At 42.1% G+C, this 24,261-nt stretch overlaps 1 protein-coding gene across 5 annotated transcripts in view; it reads left to right on the top strand.

Annotated features, from left to right (window-relative positions):
- The window catches only part of LOC116453842 (protein spinster homolog 2-like), a 135,141-nt gene that overhangs the window by 42,729 nt on the left and 68,151 nt on the right, over positions 1–24,261 (top strand). For all 5 annotated transcript variants that reach the window (XR_004243944.1, XR_004243945.1, XM_032129754.1 and 2 more), the window contains exon 3: positions 19,904–20,040. Coding sequence is in view for 3 of the 5 variants with exons in the window: in XM_032129754.1 (XP_031985645.1) it covers positions 19,904–20,040 (137 nt within the window). In the remaining 2 variants the exon portion in view is untranslated. The remainder of the gene's footprint in view (positions 1–19,903; positions 20,041–24,261) is intronic.

Below are 24,261 nucleotides of genomic sequence, written 5' to 3' on the forward strand. Positions count from 1 at the left end.
ACATCTGTTCTATCAGTAGAAATTGGCTTATTTTCCCTCAGGCTGTAGTTCAGGCACCTCTTGGCAAGGTTGTCTTCACTTCTGTAATTTATTATAATAATGAAGGGAAAGATTTCCCACAGATTTTAGAGAACTGGTTATCATTCTTCCCAAAGTCCCAACATCTTTTAACACATCCTGTCCATCCCCCCACACATGTTCCTCAGACCTCAGAATTTGATTCAAGCACTGTATATGAAAGTCAGGATTTTTGCTGGTATTGTGTAATACTCTCAAACAACGTTTTCTTCTTATTACCAGCAGTGCATTCTTATGTAACTGATATCTCCGCTGTTTTGTGCACAAATGGTTCAGAAGGGCTGGTCTGGCTCCCTTGACTTTTTTCATTATCACCGTAGTGGGAATTATGAAAGAGGGAGATGAACATTTGAGTTACATTGTCAGTTTTTATGTATTTAATGACTACCAGTTGCTGGAAGGGAAGTGTGTACTTATATTCAAAACCCTTATAAGTAGGTTAGTTTTTTCTTCCCCTTCTTCAGTGGCTCTAAAAGCTTTTGGTAGTAAGTGGAAAACCTGCTTATTTTTAGTTCTTGCTTTCAGTGTGCCTGTAAGTTTAATTTTCAAGAGTGGTGACCAGGGGAGTGTTTGTGTAGGGTCTGAATCAGGAGGAGCCCTGTATTTCTTCTCTATACTCTGATCTAGATCTGTGCATACATTTGCTGTTGATACATCTTGGGCCCAATTTAAAGATAAGTGTTAGTGCAGAAGGGAAGGGGTTTTTTTGCCTTGACCTTAAATGAAGTTGGATCAGGTCTTCTATGAACTGGGGGTCAGAAAATAGAACTAATTTTTATAATACATTTTATATATTTAACATCCGTCATCCCAGGGGAGCCTCAAGTGTGCTCTCTTAAAAGATTTATTTTAAGGTTGTTTTGATTTTGTCTTGTCTCCCACACCTGGAGAACTCTCATTTTCTTAGAGCAGGGCAACATATGGTGTAGTAAAAATGTGAACAGCAGGGTGAGATAGGTGAGAAAGAGGTCAGGCTTGGTCTGTGTCCACTGAGAGGTCCCCAAGGTGATACAGTAGTGTTGGAAGCATTGCTGTTGGAGGTGGTGCTGGATTTGAGAGAGAGATGACTTGGATAACCCAAATAGTCTTGACTGAGTGTGAAGGGCCCTGGAGCACTGAAGATGCTGTTTGGGAATGAAGAGCACTGAGGTTGCTTGCTGTAACACAGCGGGCATCCAGATGACTCTGGAAGTATAGAGGTGTATTTGCAGTAGGGGGAATGTTGGGATCCTGGACCAGTCTGTGAAATTGTTTTGCTTCTCTGATTTCCTATCTGGCATTCCAGGTGACCTCTCCTCCAAACCAGTGATTCTCAAACCTTTTGGGCTGTGTACCAGACCACTCTGCATCCTTACAATCAAATCTGTATAGTGATTTATTACCAGTGTAAAAGTAGCACTGCTACATGTCTGGCTGGAAAGAACATGCTGTTACCTTGTGGACCACAATTTTGGGAACCGTAGCCTTGGCAAAAGCAAGAACATGTCATCAGGGCTGCAGTGATTCCCATATACAAACCCTCATGCACCTGAGGAGGAGTGACTCATTCGTAGACACTTATACCTGGCTTTGAAACTGAATTCCAGGGCATCACTTACGTAAAAAGTGAACATTCTTCATGGTATTGGGTAGTGTTAGCAGCCTGCAGAACTAGATTCCAATTAACACAAGTAAGCCTGTCTTGCATGAATGGTGTACTGTTGTACCAATCTCCAACGCTCTCCCCTTGCCCCCAGTACCTGCACATACTTGGGGATGTTTCCTGTATGCTGATGTAAGATTATAGAGCAAAGACCCATTTTCTGCTTAAGTTATGTGGGGAGACGAGTTTTGGAGATAAAATATTAATGATCATAATCCATTACTTCCCCTAATTCAATGTAGATTTACTGTTACGTAAATGTATATAAACATTTTTGCTAAAACTCTCTTCAGTTATTTTGAAGGTAGTCAGATGACTGAGGACGGCTTTAAATCACAGGTGAAAAACAAACAGTTCTTTGATGGGGTGAGCAGTAGGAGGAAGGGTTCACACACATTCTTGTGCTCTTTGCTGCTGCAAGCAGGGAAGTGCTTTGGTTTTCAGTGCAAAGGGTATTTCTAGGGAAAGTTCAGTTCTGATGTCTTTTATTCCCCCATTCAATTATACATTAGGTTATTAGTAATTAAACATTTGAACAGTTTTAACCATTTGCTCCTTCCAAACTTTTCATCCACTAATGTTTACAGAAGCAAGACTTATTTTACATATTCTCCTACTGCATCATTCTCCTTGTTCTTTGTAGGTGAGCTGGAGATGTGGCACCTCTAATTTATTTCCTTGTGGGACAGTGGTGTTGAAGTGAGGACATTAATAATAATACACATTTCCTGCAAAGAGTTGCCTTAAAGAACTAAGGAGTTGCAATAACTTTCTTATTTGGAGCTGCACTAACTTTAAATGGATGGTTACAATAAATTACTATTGGGGTGGACTTGGAAGTGAATTAGGGATGCAGTACAGGTAAAACAGTTCGAGCTTTGATTTCTTTATTGTAAATTCTATGAATTTACAATCTGTAGAATCACAGAGAGTTCTGAGTTGGAATGGACCCACAAGGATCATAAAAGTCCAACTCCTGGCCCTGCACAGGACACCCCAATAGTCCCACCATGTGTCTGAGATCATTCCACTGACAGTGGTGGCGAAGGTGCTCTCTTTTCTGTGTCTTTTCCTTGTTTCTTTCTTTCTCTGGATCCTCGGTTTGAGGAGGCAGGGTGATCCCCTGTCAGCCTCTAATGAATGCCTGTTAAAACTGACCTTGCTAAGAGTTACACAGTGACATTTTCAGCAGAGGATTTGTCTGTCTGCAGTTGGTTGGATTTGTTATGTTTTCCTTGAAGGATGTTTGAAATACATTCTGAATTCTTTGTTTTTAATTCTGCCTTACTCACAGTTACTGGATTTTTCTTTGGCTCTGCCAACCCTGGGATTTGAGTGGTCCTGGTCACCTCAGCAATTGATGGTATCAGTTGTCAGCACTGTGTTTGTGTCTTCAGCATCCTGTGGTTTTGTCCAACCTACCTGGCAGTAAAAATAACAATAAAATTGTCTTAGTGTCCTTGGCCACACCTCTTGAGCACTAGAAATCATTGACAAAGTCTGACAAAGAAAGGTACTGTTTCATGAGAGCCTTTGTGATAGAATGAGTCACACTAAGAAAGATGGGTGAGTTAAAGAATAACTTTACCACCAATAAAAAAAAAAAGAAAAGGAAAAAAAAAGAAAAAGCAAGGTTTTACTGAGTTCCATTCAATTTAAGCATATGTGCTTTTTTGAAAAGCAGCCTTCCATTTTACAGATGTAGTTTAGGATATATAAATGCTTAACTTACTAATTGCACCTGCAAAACAAAGTAAAGTGGCACTAATTCCACCAGAAAAATTGCTCCCAGGTTAAATTTCAAGCTCAAAATTAGTGATAGAGTTAAGAATCTTTGAAAAACCTGAACTAAAAATAGATACTAGTTCAGAAGGGCTGATGTAAACAGTTATTATGGTGAGAACCATGCAATATTTCACTAGATAAATCTATCTCCCCTATCTGTCTTCTTGAAAGTAAAATTACAGAGCGTGAGCATGAAAATGTCTCATAATTTTTGCTGGCTTAGTTCTTGCCATCCCCTGCTTTATTTTTAAATTGACATCTCCCACCATCACATTGCTGCCCACCATGTCGCTGGGCAGGGGTTCATAGGAGCACTGCTGGGATGTGTAAATCTGAGGTACCACTGTTGCTGTAGCTCAGGGAGCTGAGACTGCCTCAGCACTTAGTCATGTGGGCCTGGAAAGAGTTTCTGTCACCAAGTGTTACTGGGTTGCATTTCTTAGAAAATTCTTACATTCTCATAAAAGTGTAGGTGGATTCATTCCTGCTTTACCCACCCAGCACCTTCAGTTACTTCCAGCTTTTTGGCTGATGCAGCAGTCATGCTGCCTGCCAACTGCCTTGAAACCCATGGATGTGACAATGGGGAAAATTATTAGCAAGTGGGACAGCAAGTATGTCATATTGAGGGGGAGGGTGGCAAAACAAAGAGAAAATATTAAAAGAAAATATCTGGGGAAAAAAAATGTGAAGAGAGCAAACCTTTTCCTGAAAAGCAAATTGTCCAAAGTTGTCCTTGTTCTCACAGAGGATGTTTTATGGCAGAAGAGGTATAATACAGGATATTATACAATGGATATTGAATTTTCACTAAAAGCTCCCCAGTGAGATATTCCTACCAGCTGCTAATGTTACACCTTCCAGGGACTTGGACTGTATGTGACACAGTGAGTGGAGAAAATATTTGCATTGTATGTAAAAAGATGTGTTAATTTTCCTTGTTTGTACTTACTGAACTTATTCTTTCTGGATTCATAATCCAGAAACTGGTTTCTCGTCTAGTCACCAGACAAATAAACTTCTGGCAGCACCCTGCCAAGTTTTCCCCCAAGGTTCAGTTCCAGCTGAACAGGACTCTAATAGTGGAGCTCAGGTGGCACCTCAGGGCATTTCTGGTCTCCTGGGAGGGGAGTGGAACAGGCGCTGAACACAATCCAACACCAGATGGGTCACTGGTCACTCATCAGGCTCACCTTCTACATTTTTAGACCTAATTGAAATGGGCTTCTTTAATACCTTGACAATCCCTGGATTTACCAAATATTGCCTTTCCTTTTTTCCATTAATGTAATTGATGATGCATGAAGGAATTGCTTTTGCAAACCTTGCGCATTGCAGTATTTGTTTCAGGATGTTTTTTTCCAGTGGTACTTGTTCTCCCAGAAAGGTACTGGTCCAAAGAAATTTAAACTGAGGGATTATTTGAAACAGGGTCCGGTCACACTCCATGGCTATTGAAATGTGATTAACTCTGGGTCTTTTACAGATGTGGTGTTCTTTTATCCATGGGAGCAAGTTCAGTTGCAAAGCTCACTCCTGGAACTGCAGCTCAGCTTGGCATTAGAGTATTTTTCCAAGTCAGGAATGACACACGGATGATAATCCTAGAAATAACAACTGTAAAACAGACAGAGATTTGGTAAGACACACAGAGATTCATTCTCCAGTGTAGCTGTGATCCTTTTCCAAACCATGGCAAGTTAAACACTGGGATATGTCAGTATTTCAACCATTTCCTTAAACTAATTTGTCCCTTTTTGAAGACCCCCCAGCCAGTGTGAAACACTTGCTCTTTGTCTAAATTGCCATTTATAACAGCAAGTGGCAGGAGCTCTTCTAAATACTGCAAGCAACATTGAATTGGCAAATAATTCTGTCGAATAGCACTTAAAATGGTGTGAGAGGCTTCCCTACATCCTGTGATGCTTCTTCACTGTGGGATGAAGGCTGCTTGTCACTGTAGGTGTTCATTTGTGGCCTGCTGGTTATTCAGCTCTTGTCCTAGTCCTCAATACACAGTTGCAAATCGCAGTCAATGACGATGTTTCTTTGCATTTACTTTGTGACACAAAAGCCTATTCAAATGTTACTGGCATCTTGAAAAATAGATGGATCAGCCCATGGCTCTATACCTTGGCAGAGAGTTATTGAAGTGCTAATGGGGATCATGTGGCATTGGATAGGAAGTAGAAAGTATTTATGGTCCCTGAGCTGTGCTCAGACCACTGATGCTTGAATGATGGTGAGACTCTGTCTAAAGCTTGCTGGACACACGAAACTGTGGGAGATGAGGGTATTCTGGATGTCCTAAGTTCATCTTCAAAATGCTTTGGCTCACTTGTGGATCTTGTTATGTGGGGTTTGGTGGTTGTCAGGGAAGCCTGTTGTATTTTAAAATAAGTATTTATTTATATAAGTATTTATACATTTATATTTATGTCTTTATTTATATATCTATAGATGGATAAGTAGATAGATAGTTTTTTATATCTATATCTATGTTGTAGTTTAGGTGCCAGACCCTCAGGGGAGAATAGGTGAAGTTACCTGCTGTGCTTTAACACGGGAGAAAGCAGCCTGACAACTGCTGAGGGGCTGGAGCCTTGTTTTCTGCCAAAGGTAGATCTTGCTGTCTGGTGGCTCCAGACTCCTCCCTGACCCTCATGGAGCTGTTAATCAGACCAGGATAGTGGTTCAGCATTTTATTCCCTGTCTCTTGCAGGTAGTGGTGATTGTTTGTGTCCGAGCACACGGTTTCTGTGGCTGTGTGAGTTTAATGGCAGGTAATAAATGAGAATCAGCTCAGGGTTCAGGGTGAAAGCAAATGATTCCTTCCTTGCTTTGTAGAGGATTCGTGATTCATAATGAAACCAGACAGCGAGTGCACTTACACAAAAACCACACTTTAGGCCAACATGTCTGGTCCAGACCAGGCAGCCCTGGCCCCTGCTGCACTCACATCATCTCATGTACACCCTCCACTTCCTTCTCACAGGAGGAGTTTCAAAAATTATTATTTTTAATTTGCTTGTCCTCAAAAGTAAGAGGGCAGTAATGTAAAATCACATAACATAATGAATTTCCTGAAAAGGTAGGATGTGGGGTGTGTGTTTTTCTGATTTTTTTTTTCCTCACAATGGAGAAACAATCAGTAGGGGTCAGTTTGCTGGAAAGCGTTCCAAGCTTGTGGAAATGAATGTCACGAGGCATATTGTCAGGACCTGAGCTTAAAAGACCAGATCTTTATGTGGATAACATATTATAATTCTTGGGAGGGCTGAAGCCAGCCTCTGAGTAATTCAGCTGCCTGTGTAGGAATTCTGTGTACTTTCCTCGGAAGGATCTGATTGCTGTCCCTGTCACAGACAGGATGCAAGACTACACGGTTTTCTGATTTGTTGTCATTGTTCTTGTGTTCTTATGAAGTGGTCTCCTGAGGTTACATGAAAGATATTTTACTGGGGGACTTATTATTTATTCACTGGCAATGCCTTAGGCAGAAAGATGGACACGGCTGTTAGGGAGAAGCTCTGAGATTCCATAGCAAGATGATTTTTTTTCTCTTTCTGTGTTGGTGCTTTGAATTGAAACCCAGTCAGCCCTACAGAAATTTCCCCTGTAAAGTTAGTGTGGTTTTGGGCCAATCCCTACTGGGTGGTAGCTAAAATAGGGAGCTGTCATTGCACAAGGCACTTTGCATTTTACAGGCGACTCAGAAAAAAGTAGGTGATTGAGCAGGACAAAATACTGAAATTCCCTCTGTGACCAGCAAACAGCTTTTTGGAAGTAAGGATGGGCTGGGCAGTGTTATGAAATGTGTGTGTTTCCTCTGCAAATAAAGGTGAAGCTATCAATGGCCCTGGCAGGTGGGAAATCTTTGAGGAAAATGAGACAGTTCTGGGTTGTTGGATTAGCATCAAACAAAAGTAATTACCCACAATGGCTTTTACATCCATATCTTCTGAGAATTTTAGCATATTCCCATTCCACAGTGTTTTCTAGTCCTAAAAAAAGTGAATTACCATAAGGCTGCAGATGGTAGGATTTTAAGAGCAGTACCCCTTGCTGGCACTGCCTACATCTTAGAGCAAGTGAATAAAAAGTCAGATATTTCACATGTCCTCTTGAAGTTTTCATGATGAGAAAGAATATATTTTCATCCCTTAGAATTCAGTTTAATTTGACAAATGTTTGCCTTCCTCCAGATATCTAGAGGCAGGCAGTGTGAGACCAGGGTGAAGTCAGTGTGTTTAGAAATTCAGAAAGATGTGACCTGACCTCTGTGAAGGAAGTTAGCTGTAATACAGAGATGAATCTGTGTTTTGTCCCTTCCGATTGATAATTTCCTTAGTTACTGAGTTTTAAAACAGGGCATTTTACTGATCTGCTAAAAGCACTCTTGAAGACATATGGCTTGAGTTGGAAAGGGAGCAGTTTTGTGAAGAAGAATGGTGTGGAAGGAGTTTGCAACCAAACTCTGACACACTTTTATCTGCACATGCAAAAACACACACTATCAATGTCCTTCCCTGTCTGGACATCAGTGCTTTGCTCCTGTGCCTTGGTGATAACACTGAAACAAGATTTGGGGCTCCCTGGATGTCTCTCGTTCACCCCAGAGCATTTCCTGCCCATTTGCCTGTGTTTACGTGCTTTCCTGAGTAATTTCTGGAGCATGTAATCTGCAGAAATGTCTTCAGTTTTAACTCTTACATAGGACAATTTTGGTGGGTGCCAATGATAGACATTAAAATTGAGAGCAAAGTCTCATTTCATCTCTGTGTCCTGCTAGATTAGATGCTGTCCCGAGGCTGTTGGTGCTGTGGTAGTTGACAACCAATTCCATTATAAAAATGTGAGTATGGCCATTTTCCCTTCCAAAGACGGAGCATGTGTTTTGCCAAGCCTACTACAGATGGTACAACAGCCCCCTAAAGAACTGAAAAAATAATTTAAAAGAAATCAATCAGTCCCACTGCTGGCCTGGGGAGAATGTCTGCAAAGAGCTGTGCCCCGCTCCCCATTCCCAAAGCAGAGCCATGTGGATTTGCAAGGCTTTGATGTAGCTTTTCCTCACTACTCTGAGCATTCACCTGGCTCCCACCAGGGTAGCCATCAGGACTGGTAGCTCCAAAATCTCCCTTGGGCTTGTGGTCCTGGTGGAAGGCAATGGCTGAGGGTCTCTTTCTGGCCAAGACTGCTGGCAGAACCAGCGTCCCTGCTCCAGCCTTCCCCAAATCCCTCACTCCATGACGGACCAGTGAGCGAGCGGTCCTGTGCCCCAGCTGTGTGTGTGGCATGTTTGGGAAGCGAATGTTTGGTTACTGCTGAGTTTTTCCCTCTTTGTAAATGCAACCAGCAGATATTGAGAGCTGTGTGTAGAGGTCAGCAAGGCGTTCCCACTGTGGAATAGTCATTTATTTCTTTTTAAATTTCTTTTAAATTTCTTTTAAAATTTCTTTTTAAAAGCAAACCCAACAAACTTAAGTCTGAAAGCTGTGGGATGAGAATATATCAGATGATCTCCCTCGGTAAGTTGCCACAAATACATGAGGAGCTCTTGATTCTACTCTAAAGAGAAGGGGAAGGACTTCCTATTGCCTTGTTTTTCTTTTCTTTTTTCTTAGGAAACTGCTGTTGTTGGTAAATAACATGCAGCAAGGAATTTATTAGTAATACCCAGTACAAGCATCTCCTCCTTATCCTGTTCTCTATTGCTGCAGGAAATAGGTTTTGAGATTGAGACAGAACAACTTCTATGGCACCCTAGTTAATTATTTGGAATTAAAATGTTAGTTGAAGAAGGATGCAGGATTAGTGGTGCTGTTATAAAGAAGGATGGCAAAGCTCATTTTAGGATGAAAACAGTCTTCCCTATCTCAAATTAGGAACCAGGAACATTATTTCTCTTTATACCAGATACAAATGAAGCATCATTCTATTATGAGAATAACAGATTTAAAGTATTTTATTCCTAGTTAAATCTAATTCATGGTACTCAATGCAGATTTCAAGGATCAAGGGATTTAGATTATTCTGCATTACCAGCTTTAGGCTGTCATTTCTTGGTGTGTTTCAAGTGCCTGCTGTGCTTGAAAAGGCTTCCAGGGCAAAGGTGCACATCCCAGTCCCTGCCCCAAGGGACCTGGTGTAGTTCTAGCCACCAGCTTGTGCTGCCTCTCTTGGATCAGGGAACTTGCCAGAAAAGATACAAGATTAGTTTTCAGCCGTCAGCAGGCCCCAGATTTTGCTCTCCAGATGGCCACACAAGCTCTGTACTGGCACAAGGGAAAGTCTGACCAGTTCCTTGAGGAGATCTCACCTTTGCTTCCAAAGGCTTCTGCGGATGCGGCTCTGTGTGTGTGCCTGGAGTCATAATTGCAATGGGAAAAGAAAGAGCTCCTCAAGTAGAGGAAGGGAACAGAGCAAAATAAAGCTCCTTTGGGGTTTGTGGTTATTTAAATGCTTTTTTAAAGACACCTTTCTCTGGCTGCGAGCCTTGGGTTTAGGTGTTTCATCCTCCTGGCAAACAGGAGCAGCCTCTTCCCAGCTGGAGGGTTATTTGTGACTGCAGCTCTCAGAGGGATGGCAAGTGGGCAGAACATCCTGGAAAACTGCATGGAAAGGGAAAAGCAAAACTGCTATTTGTTCAGATGCAGACTTTCATGAGTGCTAGGAGTGATTGCTGCCTGTGTCTGTAACAGCAGCCAAGACTGATTTAGGTACATTTTAGTCATGTTGAGGCAAACCCAGTCTTGTAGCTGTGTCACTCACGATGCTGCAGTGCTGCACAGCTATTGACCAGTGTCTGCACCTCTGGGATCTCATGTCTAATTCAGGATTGACCAGAATGGATACAAATCCATCCTAATTGGCTAACTAAGTTAATGAACTTTCCCTCCAACTGATTGCACAACGGCGAACCGACCCTGTCACGCACTGTGTGAGCACTGCAGCCGGGCAGGGCTGACATGTCCTGCTCCACTGTGTAACCAGAAAGTTCTCAAACACTTAGAGCTGCTTAAGTCGAATGGAGGAGGAACTGCAAGAGGACAAAGCTCTGACTGTGAACTTCGTAACTGTACCTTGTGTATGTACAGGGTCAGAGTAACTAATGGTTTGAGAAATGTAACTGTGAACCACACTACAGCTTTTAGAAATAATTTAGGTGCAGCTCAGGGACAAGTTAATAAGTTATTACCTGATCAAGCTGGTGGAAATGATGCAGATGCAATTTTGTCTTCCTAACTTCTTTTCTACTTTTTTTAGAATACTGTGGGAATAGTTGTTATTTCTGGACCGCAGGTCCTTTTGGTGTGTTAGCCAGCCTTTGGTTGTGATCACATATATAGGGAGGGAAAAGATGAACAGGACAAGATTATGGTGATAGTTCCTGAGTATACCAAATCAACTGGCTAGCTGAGGACTTTCTGAACAAAAGGAGCTACCTTTAGCAGCCTTTCAGTTAGTATTCCTACAGGGTTTTGTCCAATCCTGTTTTGTAATAACATAAGCTCTTAGCTCCTGGAGCCTCCTGTGATCATTCTAGTGTTTAGTTAAGTTTTGTGAATGAAACGTCTCCTTTGATTTGCATTTTTCAGCTGCCAATCTTATTTGGCAGTCTTCTAAGAGAGAAGGTGATTCAGTTTTCCCCTTTTCCTTGTTACTCATAGTGTTAGATCTCCTCCATATCCCACACTAGTTGTTCCTTTTTCAGCATGTTTAATGTTTTACTGTAAAAGAACTTGTTTTGTCCTTTTGGCAATTCTTTTTGATGCCCGCTGTGACTTTCCCAGTAATAACCTTTAATATTACAGGGATGCAGTAAACTTACAAGTACAGAAGTGTTTTTATTGGCAAAGAGGTTCTGTTCTCTGCTGTCATTAAAAGTCATAAGCAGCTCTATCTAAACAAAATTCTCAGCTCTAATGCCCACTGAATCAAGGAGTCCTTCCATCAGCTTTGGTCGGGAGTCTAAATCAAACCACACTGAAAGCATTTTGCAGGAAAACAACTCAAAGTGGAAGTGGCTGTAAAACAGAATTCGCCTTGGCTTATTTAATCCATCACTTCTGAACAGTAAGAAATGCAAAAGCAGAGTTTAAGCACTGCCAGAAAAGCACAGTTTTTGGGCTCTGCTGACAATTGCCAGCAATCTAATGCTGTCTTAGGCAATAATCTGCATGGCTTTGTATGGCACTGCCGTGGAAACCCAACTGTGCCACAGCCTCCTCTTCCCTCTTCATGGAATGAACCAGATTGTGGAACCGATCCCAGTGTGAAGATTATTTTTTTTAATTGATGAGGAGAGGTTGTGTCTGCTCCTCCTCAAGTGTTCTCATAGCCACAGAAGACATTCTGCTACAAATACACTATTATTTCATCAGAAAAGCTGCTCCTCAGGGCTGGATGGCTGCTGCTCTTCCAGAGCCAGCTCACTGCAGGGTCAGGCAAGCACGAGTTCAGGCACAAGGAAAGTGATGGACGGGGAGCTGGACACTGGAACCATTCCTTTGGATTGCTGCATTGTCTTACAGAGCACATCTCTAGGAACACGGCAACTGGTTTATTGATATTCAGGTTGCCCAAATCCCTTTAAAACAGTGCTAATGTAATCACTGTAATTCCCACAATGAAAAGCAGAAGTAGGGGGTTTCCTCTTTTCTATTTAAATGATGATGTCTGTGTACAGCTGTTCAAAATTTAATCTTGTAGCAAGTTAGCTCCTGCTCCAAGTAGATTTGCTGGACATCCAGAGAGATAAAACAGTACAGTAGAATTCTGGCTTTTCCACTTAGGTAAAAAAAATTTGAAGTACAGCAGGATGGAATTGAACCTCAGATGTATTAAAGGGTTGTGAATTGATAACTGTGAGTAACTAACTCCTTTGACTTCAGCAAAAAGGAAGATATGAATGGCTGAATATTTAAGTGCAGTTTCAATTGGCATAATATAGGAAATTAATAAAAAAGCCATTAAAAATTGAGTGCTGGGTTTCTGGATATTCTTATCTCATTTTCTGTTTCCAAGGAGTGGACTTCCCAGCAATTCCCACTGAAGCAATAATTCTTGTTAGTTAAGGTGAACAAAGCAAGCTTCAGGATATCCTCTGCTGAGAATATAGGGGCTAACCCTTGGAAGAATCTGGTTTCTCCAGTGAGGAAAAGGGGTGGAACTGTCAGTACTGAATTCTTCCAAGTGCTGCATCTTGTGTATTGTTGAGTGAATTGTGAACTTGCCAGGCAAGCTGTGTTCAGGCCTTGTCTGGCTTCATAAGTGGTGTTTTTGTAACCAGGTTCTGACCCTGTCACAGCAAATGGAACTCAGTAGTATTGTAGAGCAACCTCCTTCTCGATGTAAATGTGTGTGTCAGCTGTGTGTGCACATACTCCTCCTAAACATTTTGTTTACATTTTGTATCAGTATGTGCTAAGGAAAAAGCTGGCACCTCATGGTACAACATGCTCCCTATAGAGAAGACAAGATTGGAGCTTGAATACTGATGAGTGGCATCTGCAGTGAGAGAAACACGATCTAGAGTGTCCTGTCAAACACAGACACACACCGGGAAACACAGACTGTGTGAGTAGTTAGGGCCACACCTTTAAAACACTTATTCTCCTCTCTTTCCAACTTTTGACCTATTCCCACCTTGTCACCCAGCCCAGAGCACTGAGTGCCATGTCCAGTTGATCCTTGAGCACCCACAGGGATGGGGACTCCTCCACCTCCCTGAGAAGCCCCTTCCAATGCCTGACCACCCTTTCAGTGAAGAAATTTCTCCTGAAGTCCAACCTGAGTCTTTCCTGGCATGGCTTGGGGCTGTTTCTTCATGTCCTGTCCCTTATTCCCTGGGAGCAGAGCCCAACCACCACTGGCTGCCTGATGATCTTAGAGGTCACCACCTCCTGTCAGGGAGTTGTTGAGAGTGAGAAGGTCCCCCCTGAGCCTCCTTTTCTCCAGGCAGAGCCCCCCCAGCTCTCTCAGCTGCTTCTCATCATCCTTGTGCTCCAGACCCTTCCCCAGCTCTGCTGCCCTTTGCTGGACAAGCCCCTCAATGTTGTTCTTGCAGTGCAGGGCCCAGAACTGGATGCAGCACTCAAGGTGTGGCCTCACCCATGCCCCGTACAGGGGGACAGTGTCCCTGGTCCTGCTGGCCACACTTTTCCTGATATGAGCCAGGATGCCATTGGCCTCTTGGCCACCTGGGCACACCTGGGCTCATGTTCAGCCCCTGTTGACCAGCACACCCAGATCCTTTCCCACTGGGCAGCTTTCTAGGCACTCTCTCCCCAGTCTGTGGCACTGCATTGGGTTGTTGTGACTGAAGTGCAGGACTTCTCACTTTGCCTTATTGAACCTCAGTTTGGTGAGGACACAAGCACACAATGAGGCATTTATGAAATTCTCTATTTTGTCCTGTGGGCTGTTCTGGGAGAACATTTCAGACCACATGCAATCCAAACCTTTGTATACCTTACTCCAATTGATTTGGTGCATTCTCAAGCTTTTTTTTTTTTTTTAAATGCTCCTGTGTTCGATATTGTCAGTGTGTGACAGCTTTGCATGACATATGGAACTGATGGTGTGTTTCAAAGCTCCTCACACTTGTCAGAAACTTCTCGTCTGCCTGAGAGTCTGGAACCTGGTGATCTTGTGTTTTGCACCCGGCAAAGCGCAGTAACACGATCCATCTGTTGGCTGTTGAATTAGCAATGAAGTAAAACAAAGCCCATGTGCAGAGTGATGTAACAGAGTGCCTATAGTAAAGTTTGTGCCAGGGATGATTTTCAGGGTGATGTTTTCTAAAATCAATTGCATTGTATTAATTCATCCTCCTTCAAAGGATGAATGTTTTAAATCACGTTTCTGAGATTCCCAGGGCCTTGGACTGCCCCATCATTGGGTATCAATTTTAGCTTGATCACATCATACAATCAGTAAGGTTGAAGACCTCTAAGATCATCAGGTCCAACCATTAATCCAACACTGCCAACTCCACCACTAATCCATGTCCCTCAATGCCACAACTACACAGTTTTTGAACACTTCCAGGGATGGTGATCCACTGCTGCCCTGGGTAACTTTTTCCAATGCTTGACCATCACCACGTTGTGCCTGAACTGTGGCACAGTTCAGGTTCAATGGTGAAGTAGCATGAAAGGATCTTTCTTCTTTCTTGGCTTAAATAGTGCTGTGAAAAAAAAAAAATCACTTTAAATTGTGGTTTTAGACCTTGAGAAATCTCTTTAGCATCAAGATGATCTTATAAACAGGACACTGCTGAAGCTGGAAGACCTGTGTGGATTCCAGATGTCTGTAATTCATCATGGGCAGGTCACTTTCCTGTGTCATAATTTCCTTAGCCCTAAAGTAGAAATTAATGTTTAACTTTCTTTCTAAATTGTCCCATGCCTCACTGTGATTAAATGTGCTGTGTTGTATGTGCTGAGTAGTATTATTATAGCATAAAACTGTAGAGAAAATTAAAATTAAAAGAGAGAAGCATTGCAAAAACATGTCTTTGGAATAGAGGAGCTGGTTGGGCTGTTGGAGAGTCTTTATTCACCATTGCAGGTAGATGGTAACTGGTGCCACAAGCAGCTTGAGAAACACATGCACTCATGACTGAAAGTCCCCAGGGTAGAAGTGGCTCAACCAAATCCCAGGGTTGTACTTGTACACACCCGTAAAATATCCCATCCAGGGCAAGCTGCCTGTTTAGGTATTCTCATTGTTTGGGAATTTGTTGTTGGGAAGATGTTACCAACCTCTCAGCACATAGTTCTCATCAGTGTCTCAGTGGATGCCAGTCCCTTGAGGCAGAGGCTGTCTGGATTTGCCTTCCACAGAGCCAAGGTCACTGTCAGCACTCAGTTAGATGTCTACACATGATTTGTGCTGACCCAAAGCTCAAAGTACCCACTAGGTTTTTTTTTGTTGAGCATCCTTGTGTAGAGAAAGCTATTTTTACCTGACCCTGAACCTTTCTAGCACTATTCCTGATAGGAAAAAAATAAGCCCTATGTGCTTAAAGTCAAAACTAAAAGAAGGGACCTTTTTCAGAGGTGCCTGTGATCTGCTCAACCTTCCAGGAACTGAGGAACGGCAGCCTCTGTGTGTGCCTCTGTCACTGCCTCCCTTCCTTCTTGAGTCCACTCTGTGGATGACCTGCTGGCAGGAGAAGCCCCTCTCTGAGGTTATCTCTGGGTTGACAAGTCCAGTAAAGGAAAGTCCACTAAAGAGTAAGTCAGATGGGGGCAACAGTGTCTTTGGAATCACAGGGTGGAGAGCTGTTGGGTCAGAGCCTTTTCAGGGAACAGATGTAGAGTCAAGCTGGTAAATTTGTTTGGAGCAAAAGAAAAAAATAAGAGTGATGGTTTCTAGTTCCAGTAGGCAGGAGCTTTTTGTTACTGTTAAAGTCTACAGTTCCTTCCTCTCCTCTCATCTCCTTTGCTTCCACTGTTGGGGGATTTAGTTTTTCCCTGGGTACACAGGCAGCTCTTGAGAAGGGAAAATGTGGTCAGAATACCAGCTCCCTGACCATAATCCTGAAATAGGACTGAAGCTGCAGTACATGTAGCAGCAACAGAGGATGGGGAGGATGATTTCCTTCTCTGGTGCGTGTTTGGGTGGGACATGTAAGACTTTTTATGCTGCACATTGTTGTAATTCCAGCCATGCACAGAAAAAGCTGGGCAGTGCTGGCTGAGAAGGTGCTTGTGCACCTGTACAGGGTGGAACAGGCATCCGGAGGCAGAAATAGACACCAAGCCATCCTGTTTGGGCAATTACACTGTTCCTGCCTTCTCACTACAGTCGGCACTTCAGCAGCTAAGCCACAAAGGGAGCAATAAAGACAAATGGGTTCTCCTTTTGAAACTACCTGTACTTAAAAGAACCTCCCTCCTCGATGGCATTCATTATGTGTCTGTTTATTCATCCTTTGCTCACATGATAATTTGCTCCTGCAGAAATGTATCTCAGCTCCACCCTGTGCTGGGATTGGGCCACTTTTGTGGCACTGCTGGAGATCATTTACCAGGAGAAATTAGCTGTACACATCCACAGTGGGACTGCCAGAGCTATACCTGCCCGTAGCTGCTCCCGATGCCACCACTGCCTTCACAGTAGCTCATCTTAAATCCTACTGGGTTTCTGACTCTGCCCTGACTTGCATTCTACATCCCTTCAAGAGCTGGCAATATTCCGAGATGTCTCTAAGTGAAAATGGGAAGAGGAGCTGTTGATTGGGAAGAGGAAAGTGCAATGCCAGCCTCTGTCCCACTGCCGCCCTAATAGAAAAGATTTGTGGCTGTGGTTGAGCTGAAGCAGCAGCTGCAGTGGTGTCACTTTAATTTTATTAATTTGGGAGTGGGTGAGTGCAAGGAACAGAAAATGCTGTGGAAGAGGGGAGAGAAGCCAGAAAGGAAGAGGCTGGCACAAGTGCCAGGCTCCTTTACTGGAATGCAGTGCTCTGCCCTCTTGCCTACAAATTAAACATGTTTCTGCTGCCCCTCTCTCCAAATGAACGTGCTGCAGTTTTGTGTCTTCTGGATGAGGTCTTTCCTTCGTGGTGTTGTCACAGAAGCTCAGCTCCTGGTCTGGAGTAACTCAGGTTTCCATCCTACCTGGCAATGTGCCCTACTTTTATTCACCTTTGTTCTGCCAGCCCAGGCTGGGGTTCAGGAGTCTCGGCTGTCACTGGCAGGAGTAATTGCAAAAATTGATTCATGGGAAATGCCTGTAACAGGCAAATCCTTTTGACAGACCACACAGCCATCATACTCTGCATTTATTTGAGTCAATCAATGCTCTGATGCATATTTGGGTCATAAATACTCTGATATAAATTGTATTTATTCTTGTGACAGCTGTGTTCCATTACCTGTTATTTATTTGGCTCTGTTGTCCTTTCGTTTTACACCTTGTGGAGCTGTCAAGTCAGCTGCTTACCACTGACAAAGCTCACAGCTCAGAGTCTTCCAAAAATAAATCCTCCGAAGGGATTTGAGTAACAACAGGATGTATGTTGTTGGAAAGTCATTGGACGATCTTTATTTTTGTTTGTTTTATTTGAAAGAGGAGCTTTGTGCATTTTGCCCACATTTCAGAATTAAGACTTTTCATTGATGATCCAGAGGTCATTGAAGCTAATGATCCCACTGATTAATGTGAGTTTTGGATCACACCCTGCATGTCTCGAAGCTGAATTAACCATGTTATTTGATATTTGAAATGGATGACTTGGATGTTTTTAATTTTCCCTTGGAAGCTTTTTCAGTTTTGTGTCTCTTTACATCGTAAAAATGGCAGAATATGGAATTCTGAGATGAATGAATTGCTTGGAAGTGTCCTTCCAAGAGAAAGATCAAATTACAGTGGTCACTGGTCTGGACGAGTCACAGTCATTTTCGGCTTCTCATTCCCAATGAACAGCCACATATCCTTCGTGCCAGCTTGTTGCACCTGCGTTGCAAGGTGCCGAGCCCTTGGTGTTAATTCAGGAAAGCACTTAATCACGGAATTGATGACTCTAAAGTGCCTAATATAAGCATGTGCTTAAGTGCCTTGTTGGAGTGGGGCCAGTGCAGATGTGCCCTTGCTGAGCAGAGATTTTTGAGCCACTTCTGGTCTAGTTTCTCTGTAAAACAGAGATGAAGACACTGCTCATAGTTTTATTCAACGGGTTTTGTTTGCACAAGGATTTTGGGATAGATGCAGGGACTGAGTTCTATCAGTAGGGTTTATGTGTGAGCTAAACAGCAAAACTGTTCGTAGCATTACTATTGAAGTGTGTGTGATGCAATGTTGCATGTGCTGCATTTCAGGCCTTAACACTCTATTATCTTGATTTATTTTACTCTAAATATAAATAATATAATATAAATATAATATAAATATATAATATAAAATATAAATATAAATATAATATAAAATATATAATTCTATCATTTAGATCAAATATCGCAGTGCCAAATATATACACACTCATATGGCTCACAAAACATAGATGCAAATGGATATGTATTATTTATAAAGAAGCTTTGACATCTTACTATACTAAAAAAGGAAAAGACATTTAGTCATAGTTCAGCATTCTGCACATTTTTGATCTGTCGTTTATCGTCATCCATGAAAAATTCATGATTCGGGTCTTAACCATTTTAATTTTATATGCACATTCCACCCAAACGGGGGTGTGTCCTCTGCTCTTGTCTTTTTTTTTTTTTTTTTTTTTTTTTAAGCTATTCTACACCCCCACCCCATTTCATACAATTAAAAGTAGACAGCTGGGGTTAGGCTGTGCCAAAAGGCCACAGTGCCCTCCAAGACCTACCTGATAACAAATGAGTGTCAGAACTAAAGAGACTAAAGAGAGACCTGCAGGTGTTCTGGTGCCCTATCTGGATTTGCTGAATACAAGACAGCCAATTAAAGGCAGAGTTCATACTACGCACCAATAAAATCCATGTAATTGCCCTTATCCAAATCTCTAATGTGGACAGACAAAAGCCAGGTATAAATCAGCTTAAAACATGGCAATTTCTGCCAAGATCCAAATTAATCAGGAATATGGTGTGAATGCCCCATTTCAGGTGTTCTCAGGGGGGTCACAGGCCAGATTGTTTTGAAATGGGTGGAGGAGTGAACTCTGAATCGAGGGGATTTTGCAGAGGTTACTCTATCAAGAGCCTCATTCCTACATAACAGAAGGACTTAGGTTAATGCTTTGGGGGTTTTGGAGAGAACAAGGGTGAACTTGAAGTCTTTCAGATGAGAACAATCCTGGCCTGTTTGGACTTTGTGATGGGTTTAAATACAAGTTTAATGATGGTGAAAGGACCTAGTGAGGAGACAGGGCTGGTGTCAGTGGGATGATAGTGGTGTTTACTGGTTTTCCTCACTGTTTCATAATTTCTTTAAAATAGGAAGGATGCTAGGAAGGATGAAAGAACCTCAGCTTCTGAGGCCCATTTCTCTCAGGTCTCTGTTGCAAGAACCAACAAGAAGCCCTTGCCTTGTTTTCTGTTTGCTTGAAACTCCTCCCAACCTCCACCATCTCAGTAACATTTAAGCAGAAGCTCTTAATTTATTCTGTCCTGGTTTTGCCCATCCCCAGATCTGAGCTCAGCTGAAGCTGACTGTGAGGGGCTGGTGCTTTCAAGTAATAAGAGTTCACTGGTCTGAAGTTTCTCTGGGAATGAAAAATCTGTTTGATTAAGGAAACACTGACTTCAGAAAGCCTATCAGCCTCCACAACTCTGTATGGCAAGGCTGCAGAATGTCTAATTAAATGGAACTGCTCTCTAGAGGTTTTGGCTTGCAGAAAATTAGTTTTCCTGTTCTTGGTCTGATGTTTATTAAACGTTTCTTTCCTTTTTCTCTCCTTTGCAGTTTTTATCTGTAGTTTCATGGTCGCGGCGCCCATCTTTGGTTACCTTGGTGACCGCTTCAACAGAAAGGTCATTCTCAGCTGTGGGATCTTCTTTTGGTCAGCTGTCACTTTTTCAAGCTCCTTCATCACTGAACAGGTAAGATCTTTGCAAAGATACTTTGCAAGGTGTCCTGAAAAGATGGACAATATATTCCTAAATAGCTCTCCATCCCAATGTGCTCAAGGGGAACGTATCCCTCTCGTGTGTATTTAACATTTAGTATGTTGTATTATCTGACCTTTTGTGGGAGAAGTGTGCTCTGTGTAACTGTGTTTGCTTAACTGTGGAAGCTGTCACCCTTTGATGGTGCATATTCATAAAAAATAACAGATGAAGCTTATCTAAGCAAGAGTTTCTGTTGACATAAGGGCTTTGTTTTGAGGGAGATCCTAAAGAAGCTTTAAAAGGCTTTACAAAAGTCTTGGGAAAAGGAATCGGTGGCTACACAGCGGTTCTCTTGTCTTCTGGTATGTAACTAAAGCCATTGGAGTCTGTTGGGAAGCCTGCTCATGGTATGTGGAATAACAAAATGCATCCAGCAGTGGTTTTACAGTTGCCCTTTGGTTTCTGTCCACCAGGGCAGAGAAAGTGGATGATAACATGGAGATCAGACACAGTTTCAGCTCCTTTAACACTTGTCAATGGATTTGTCTTGGGAACTGGTGATGGAGTTGTCAGGCTCACTTAATTTTGCCAAGCTCTGCATCCCTCTCCTGCTCCCAGGACAGCTGCAGTACCCCGTTCTCAGGACTCCTTGCTGCATTAATTTTCTTGTCTGTCAGAGGCATTTGGAGGAAACAATGATCTGGCAGTTTCTGGGGGGAAATATCCTCTTGTTTAAATCATATTACAGTGGAGATTTAATTGCTGCAGGTGGCAACATTCCTGGAGAGACAAATCACAGCTCCTGGCATCATCAGACTGATTTCCCCAAGGGAGGCAGGGGCATTCCTCATCCTTTCTGTCCAGCTGCGCTCCAGAGATTGCAGCATTGTGGTCACACCTAAAAAATGACAACCAGGGACTAAACCTCTCCACCCTGCTCTCTCCTGCCCACCCACATGCTCTTCAGTTTCTAAAAAAAAAGTTTCCACCTAAAGGAGGCAGTGACACTCATGTCAGTCTGGCTTTTACCAGGATTGGTCGTTGCTGCATGTCTAGAGCAAAAAGCATATGGCCAAATGTGGAAGCTTTTAACTCAGTAAATTGTTGTGGTTTACCCTTGGCCAGGAAGCACCTTTTCCAGAGAAAGAATGTCTCTCATCTAAAATAAAAAAGGGGTTTTTTTGGTTTTCTCTTTAATTTTTTTCTTTAAATGTTTCTCATAACATTCTGCAAAAGCAGCTGTGATCAGAGCCCAAAGAGAGAAGCATTTTAGAGAGAACCAGTGGCCTTCTTATAAACACTTCTTGTGTTATAGACATATATTCATGCTTAGGTTCTCACTGATCTCCCTGCAGTGGCCTGGGTCCCACATCTGGAAGTAGGGGAGCACTGGAACTGGACTGATGTTTTCAGAGTTGAATTTCAGTTTAAGGATTTGGGATTTATTAGCTGAAGTAGTTCAGGGATTTATATATATGGTTATTTGTGCACAGGGAGTCAGAGTGGCAGTAGCATATTGTTAGCCAAAGATAGGGAAAATAATGTTTATAAAGCTGAATTATGTTTGGAATCCAAACCCAATGTTTTGGAATTCATAAGACAGACAAGATCAAAATATCCAGGCCTGTGTTAAGTCATCCTGGATTTGCATCAGTATTAACTCTGGACCCCAAAGACCATCTTGACAAAAACCATCCTATTACTTAGAAAAATCCCCTGTCCTGATTTTCCTGTGATCCTCAACTCCACCAGAAGACTTAGCTATTCATCCAGAGTTCTCATGCCCAGCTCCTGTTACTGGCTCCAGGAGGTGATGGAAAATGTTGCAGCTGCTGTAAGGATGTTTTATACCCAGTGGCTACAGCAGCTGAGCAAGGTCCTAAGAATAATTCAGCTTCCCATGTTATCCCTCTGACTTTGGTGTCTGTGTTGGAGGCCTGATCTCTAATTGGGAAGACACACCACATTGAACAAGGTGAATTCCTGACATGCTAAAAGGTTCAGAGAAGAGCTGATGCAGCTTTTTTTCATGTAGGCATTTTTCCTGATCTTCGTTGTCTAGGATTCATTTGAGGAGTAAAATGTTGCCTTTTCTCCCTACATTATTTTTTCCTTTTAAGACAGTACATGTGCTTGTTAGGAAGGAGGGCAGGGAGCTGAAATATCAAAAAAAACCTCTTTGGTGGCACAAATAAAAGCAGTAGTAACACTGCTGTGAGTAGAGAAGTGCTCACATCCCAGTTGACATGACAACACAGGGCTGGAAGGGGCAAGTGGACACAGGCTGAGCCCATTAGAGAACTCCTTTATGTGGCAGCACGAAAAACCCTGACTTAGGTGAGAAACAGTAGCCATTCAAGAGGAATACCAGACTGTCTTCAGGGATTGCCTTTCTTCAAATTTTGACAGTGTCAAAATGCATCCTGTCACTGTGCAATTAAATAGAATGCACAGCCACACAGCTCAAATTTGGAGTGCAAATAGAAAGAGACAGCTTAACAAAGGCCAAAAGCAGCTACGGAGCTGGTGAAGGCACCAGTTTGTAAAGGTCTTTGGCAGTGTGTTGTTTCCTGGCTAAAATTTGAACACCTAAAGGAAGCCATGAAAACTGCTGTTGTTTGAGTCAATGACTAGATTATTGTGCAAATAAAATTTACAGAAAGGGACCTGTTAATTCTTATTTGTCCTACTGTCTTCCCACAACTTCATCTGCTGAGCATGATGCCCTGTGGTCTGGGATATCCCTGGGGCCAGCTGGAGTCAGCTGTGTCCCTCCAATTCCTTGTGTCTCCCAACCCTTCACTGGGGGGTGAGGAGCAGAAAAGACCTTGACTCTGTGTAAGCACTTGCTCAGCAGCAATGAAAACATCCCTGTGTTATCAACACTGTTCTCAGCACAAATCTAAAACACAGTCCCATACCAGCTACTGGGAAGAAAATTAACTCTGTCCCAGCCAAAACCAGCACAAAAGGATTGGAGCACAGTAAACAGCTCATCTGAGATACTGTCTAAATGCTATTTTGTTCTGCTTGAGTTAAAAGGCGTGACTGAAAATCTGCAGATAAATCAGGAATTGGATATATGTGCCATGCAGACAGTTGCTAGAGAGCTCTGCCATTTTCTAATATCATTAGTTATTTATTATCAAGTATCTCTGGGTTCTTAACATGGGATAATGACTGTCAAATAAATGAAGAATTAATCTCTTATCTGCTGGTAGCTACTAAATAGCTAGATAATAGGCTCTCACAATGAAAAAGGGAATCAGACCAAAATTTGGGGGTAGTTCCAGTGTATATAGGGGGTGATAGAAAACAGCAATGCATTAATTCCACACATAGCAAAATAGAAACAGGACAACTGATGCTTAAAAGTTTGATTACTGTTCATGAGATCTTAATTTTGAAGCAAATCAAAGTAAGAAACCAAATAAATACTGTATCACAGAGTGATTCCATAAATACACCTATTTCCATGGATAAAAATAGCTAATGATAAATTTAGCTAAAGAAAGTCACCCGAAGTAGTAAGACTGAGATAATATTGATAAACTCACTTTTTAACGTGGCTTGATAATTTATGTTACTGCAGAATTTCTCTACAGAAAGATAAGACATGAGGCCTCCTCTGCTTTGGTACTTGCACATTTCTGCTCTATAACACTGTTTAGCACTTCCTAAAACAAAAGTTCTGTTAACAAACAATTGACAAACTCGTTCAATAATATAAAATTAGGTAAAGTTGGTACATACTTAGACATATCTCTAGATCAACTCCATTTGTAGAAACTTCAATAAAGAATGGATGTGTCTTAATTTGTATTTTCTCAGTACAAACACCTGCTTAGAGATTTGCTCCCTTTAAGCCTGACTTTAAATCAGTTCTGCACCTACCAGCACAACTTTTGGCACTTTCACCTGCAAAACTCTTTCTTGTGTTGTTTTTGGCTTTTGCCAAGCATTTGGGGAAAACACTGGTTGTTGGTTCATGAACTGTAATAAATCAACAAAAAATCAGTAGGTTTCTGTGTGGAATAGAGTCATGTCCCAAAGAAATGAACCAAGTACACACTCTTCATGTAGTTTCTTTACCAGGATGTGTTTCCATCCACACAAAAAGCTAAATACATGTTTTTCTTCCTCTGTATCGATATAAACTCTGGTTGAATAAGTAACCGGTTTATTTCCCTAGGTAGCATTTTGATGAGCACA

This window comes from Corvus moneduloides, chromosome 20 (assembly GCF_009650955.1).
Source record: "Corvus moneduloides isolate bCorMon1 chromosome 20, bCorMon1.pri, whole genome shotgun sequence".
Lineage (NCBI taxonomy): Eukaryota > Metazoa > Chordata > Aves > Passeriformes > Corvidae > Corvus > Corvus moneduloides.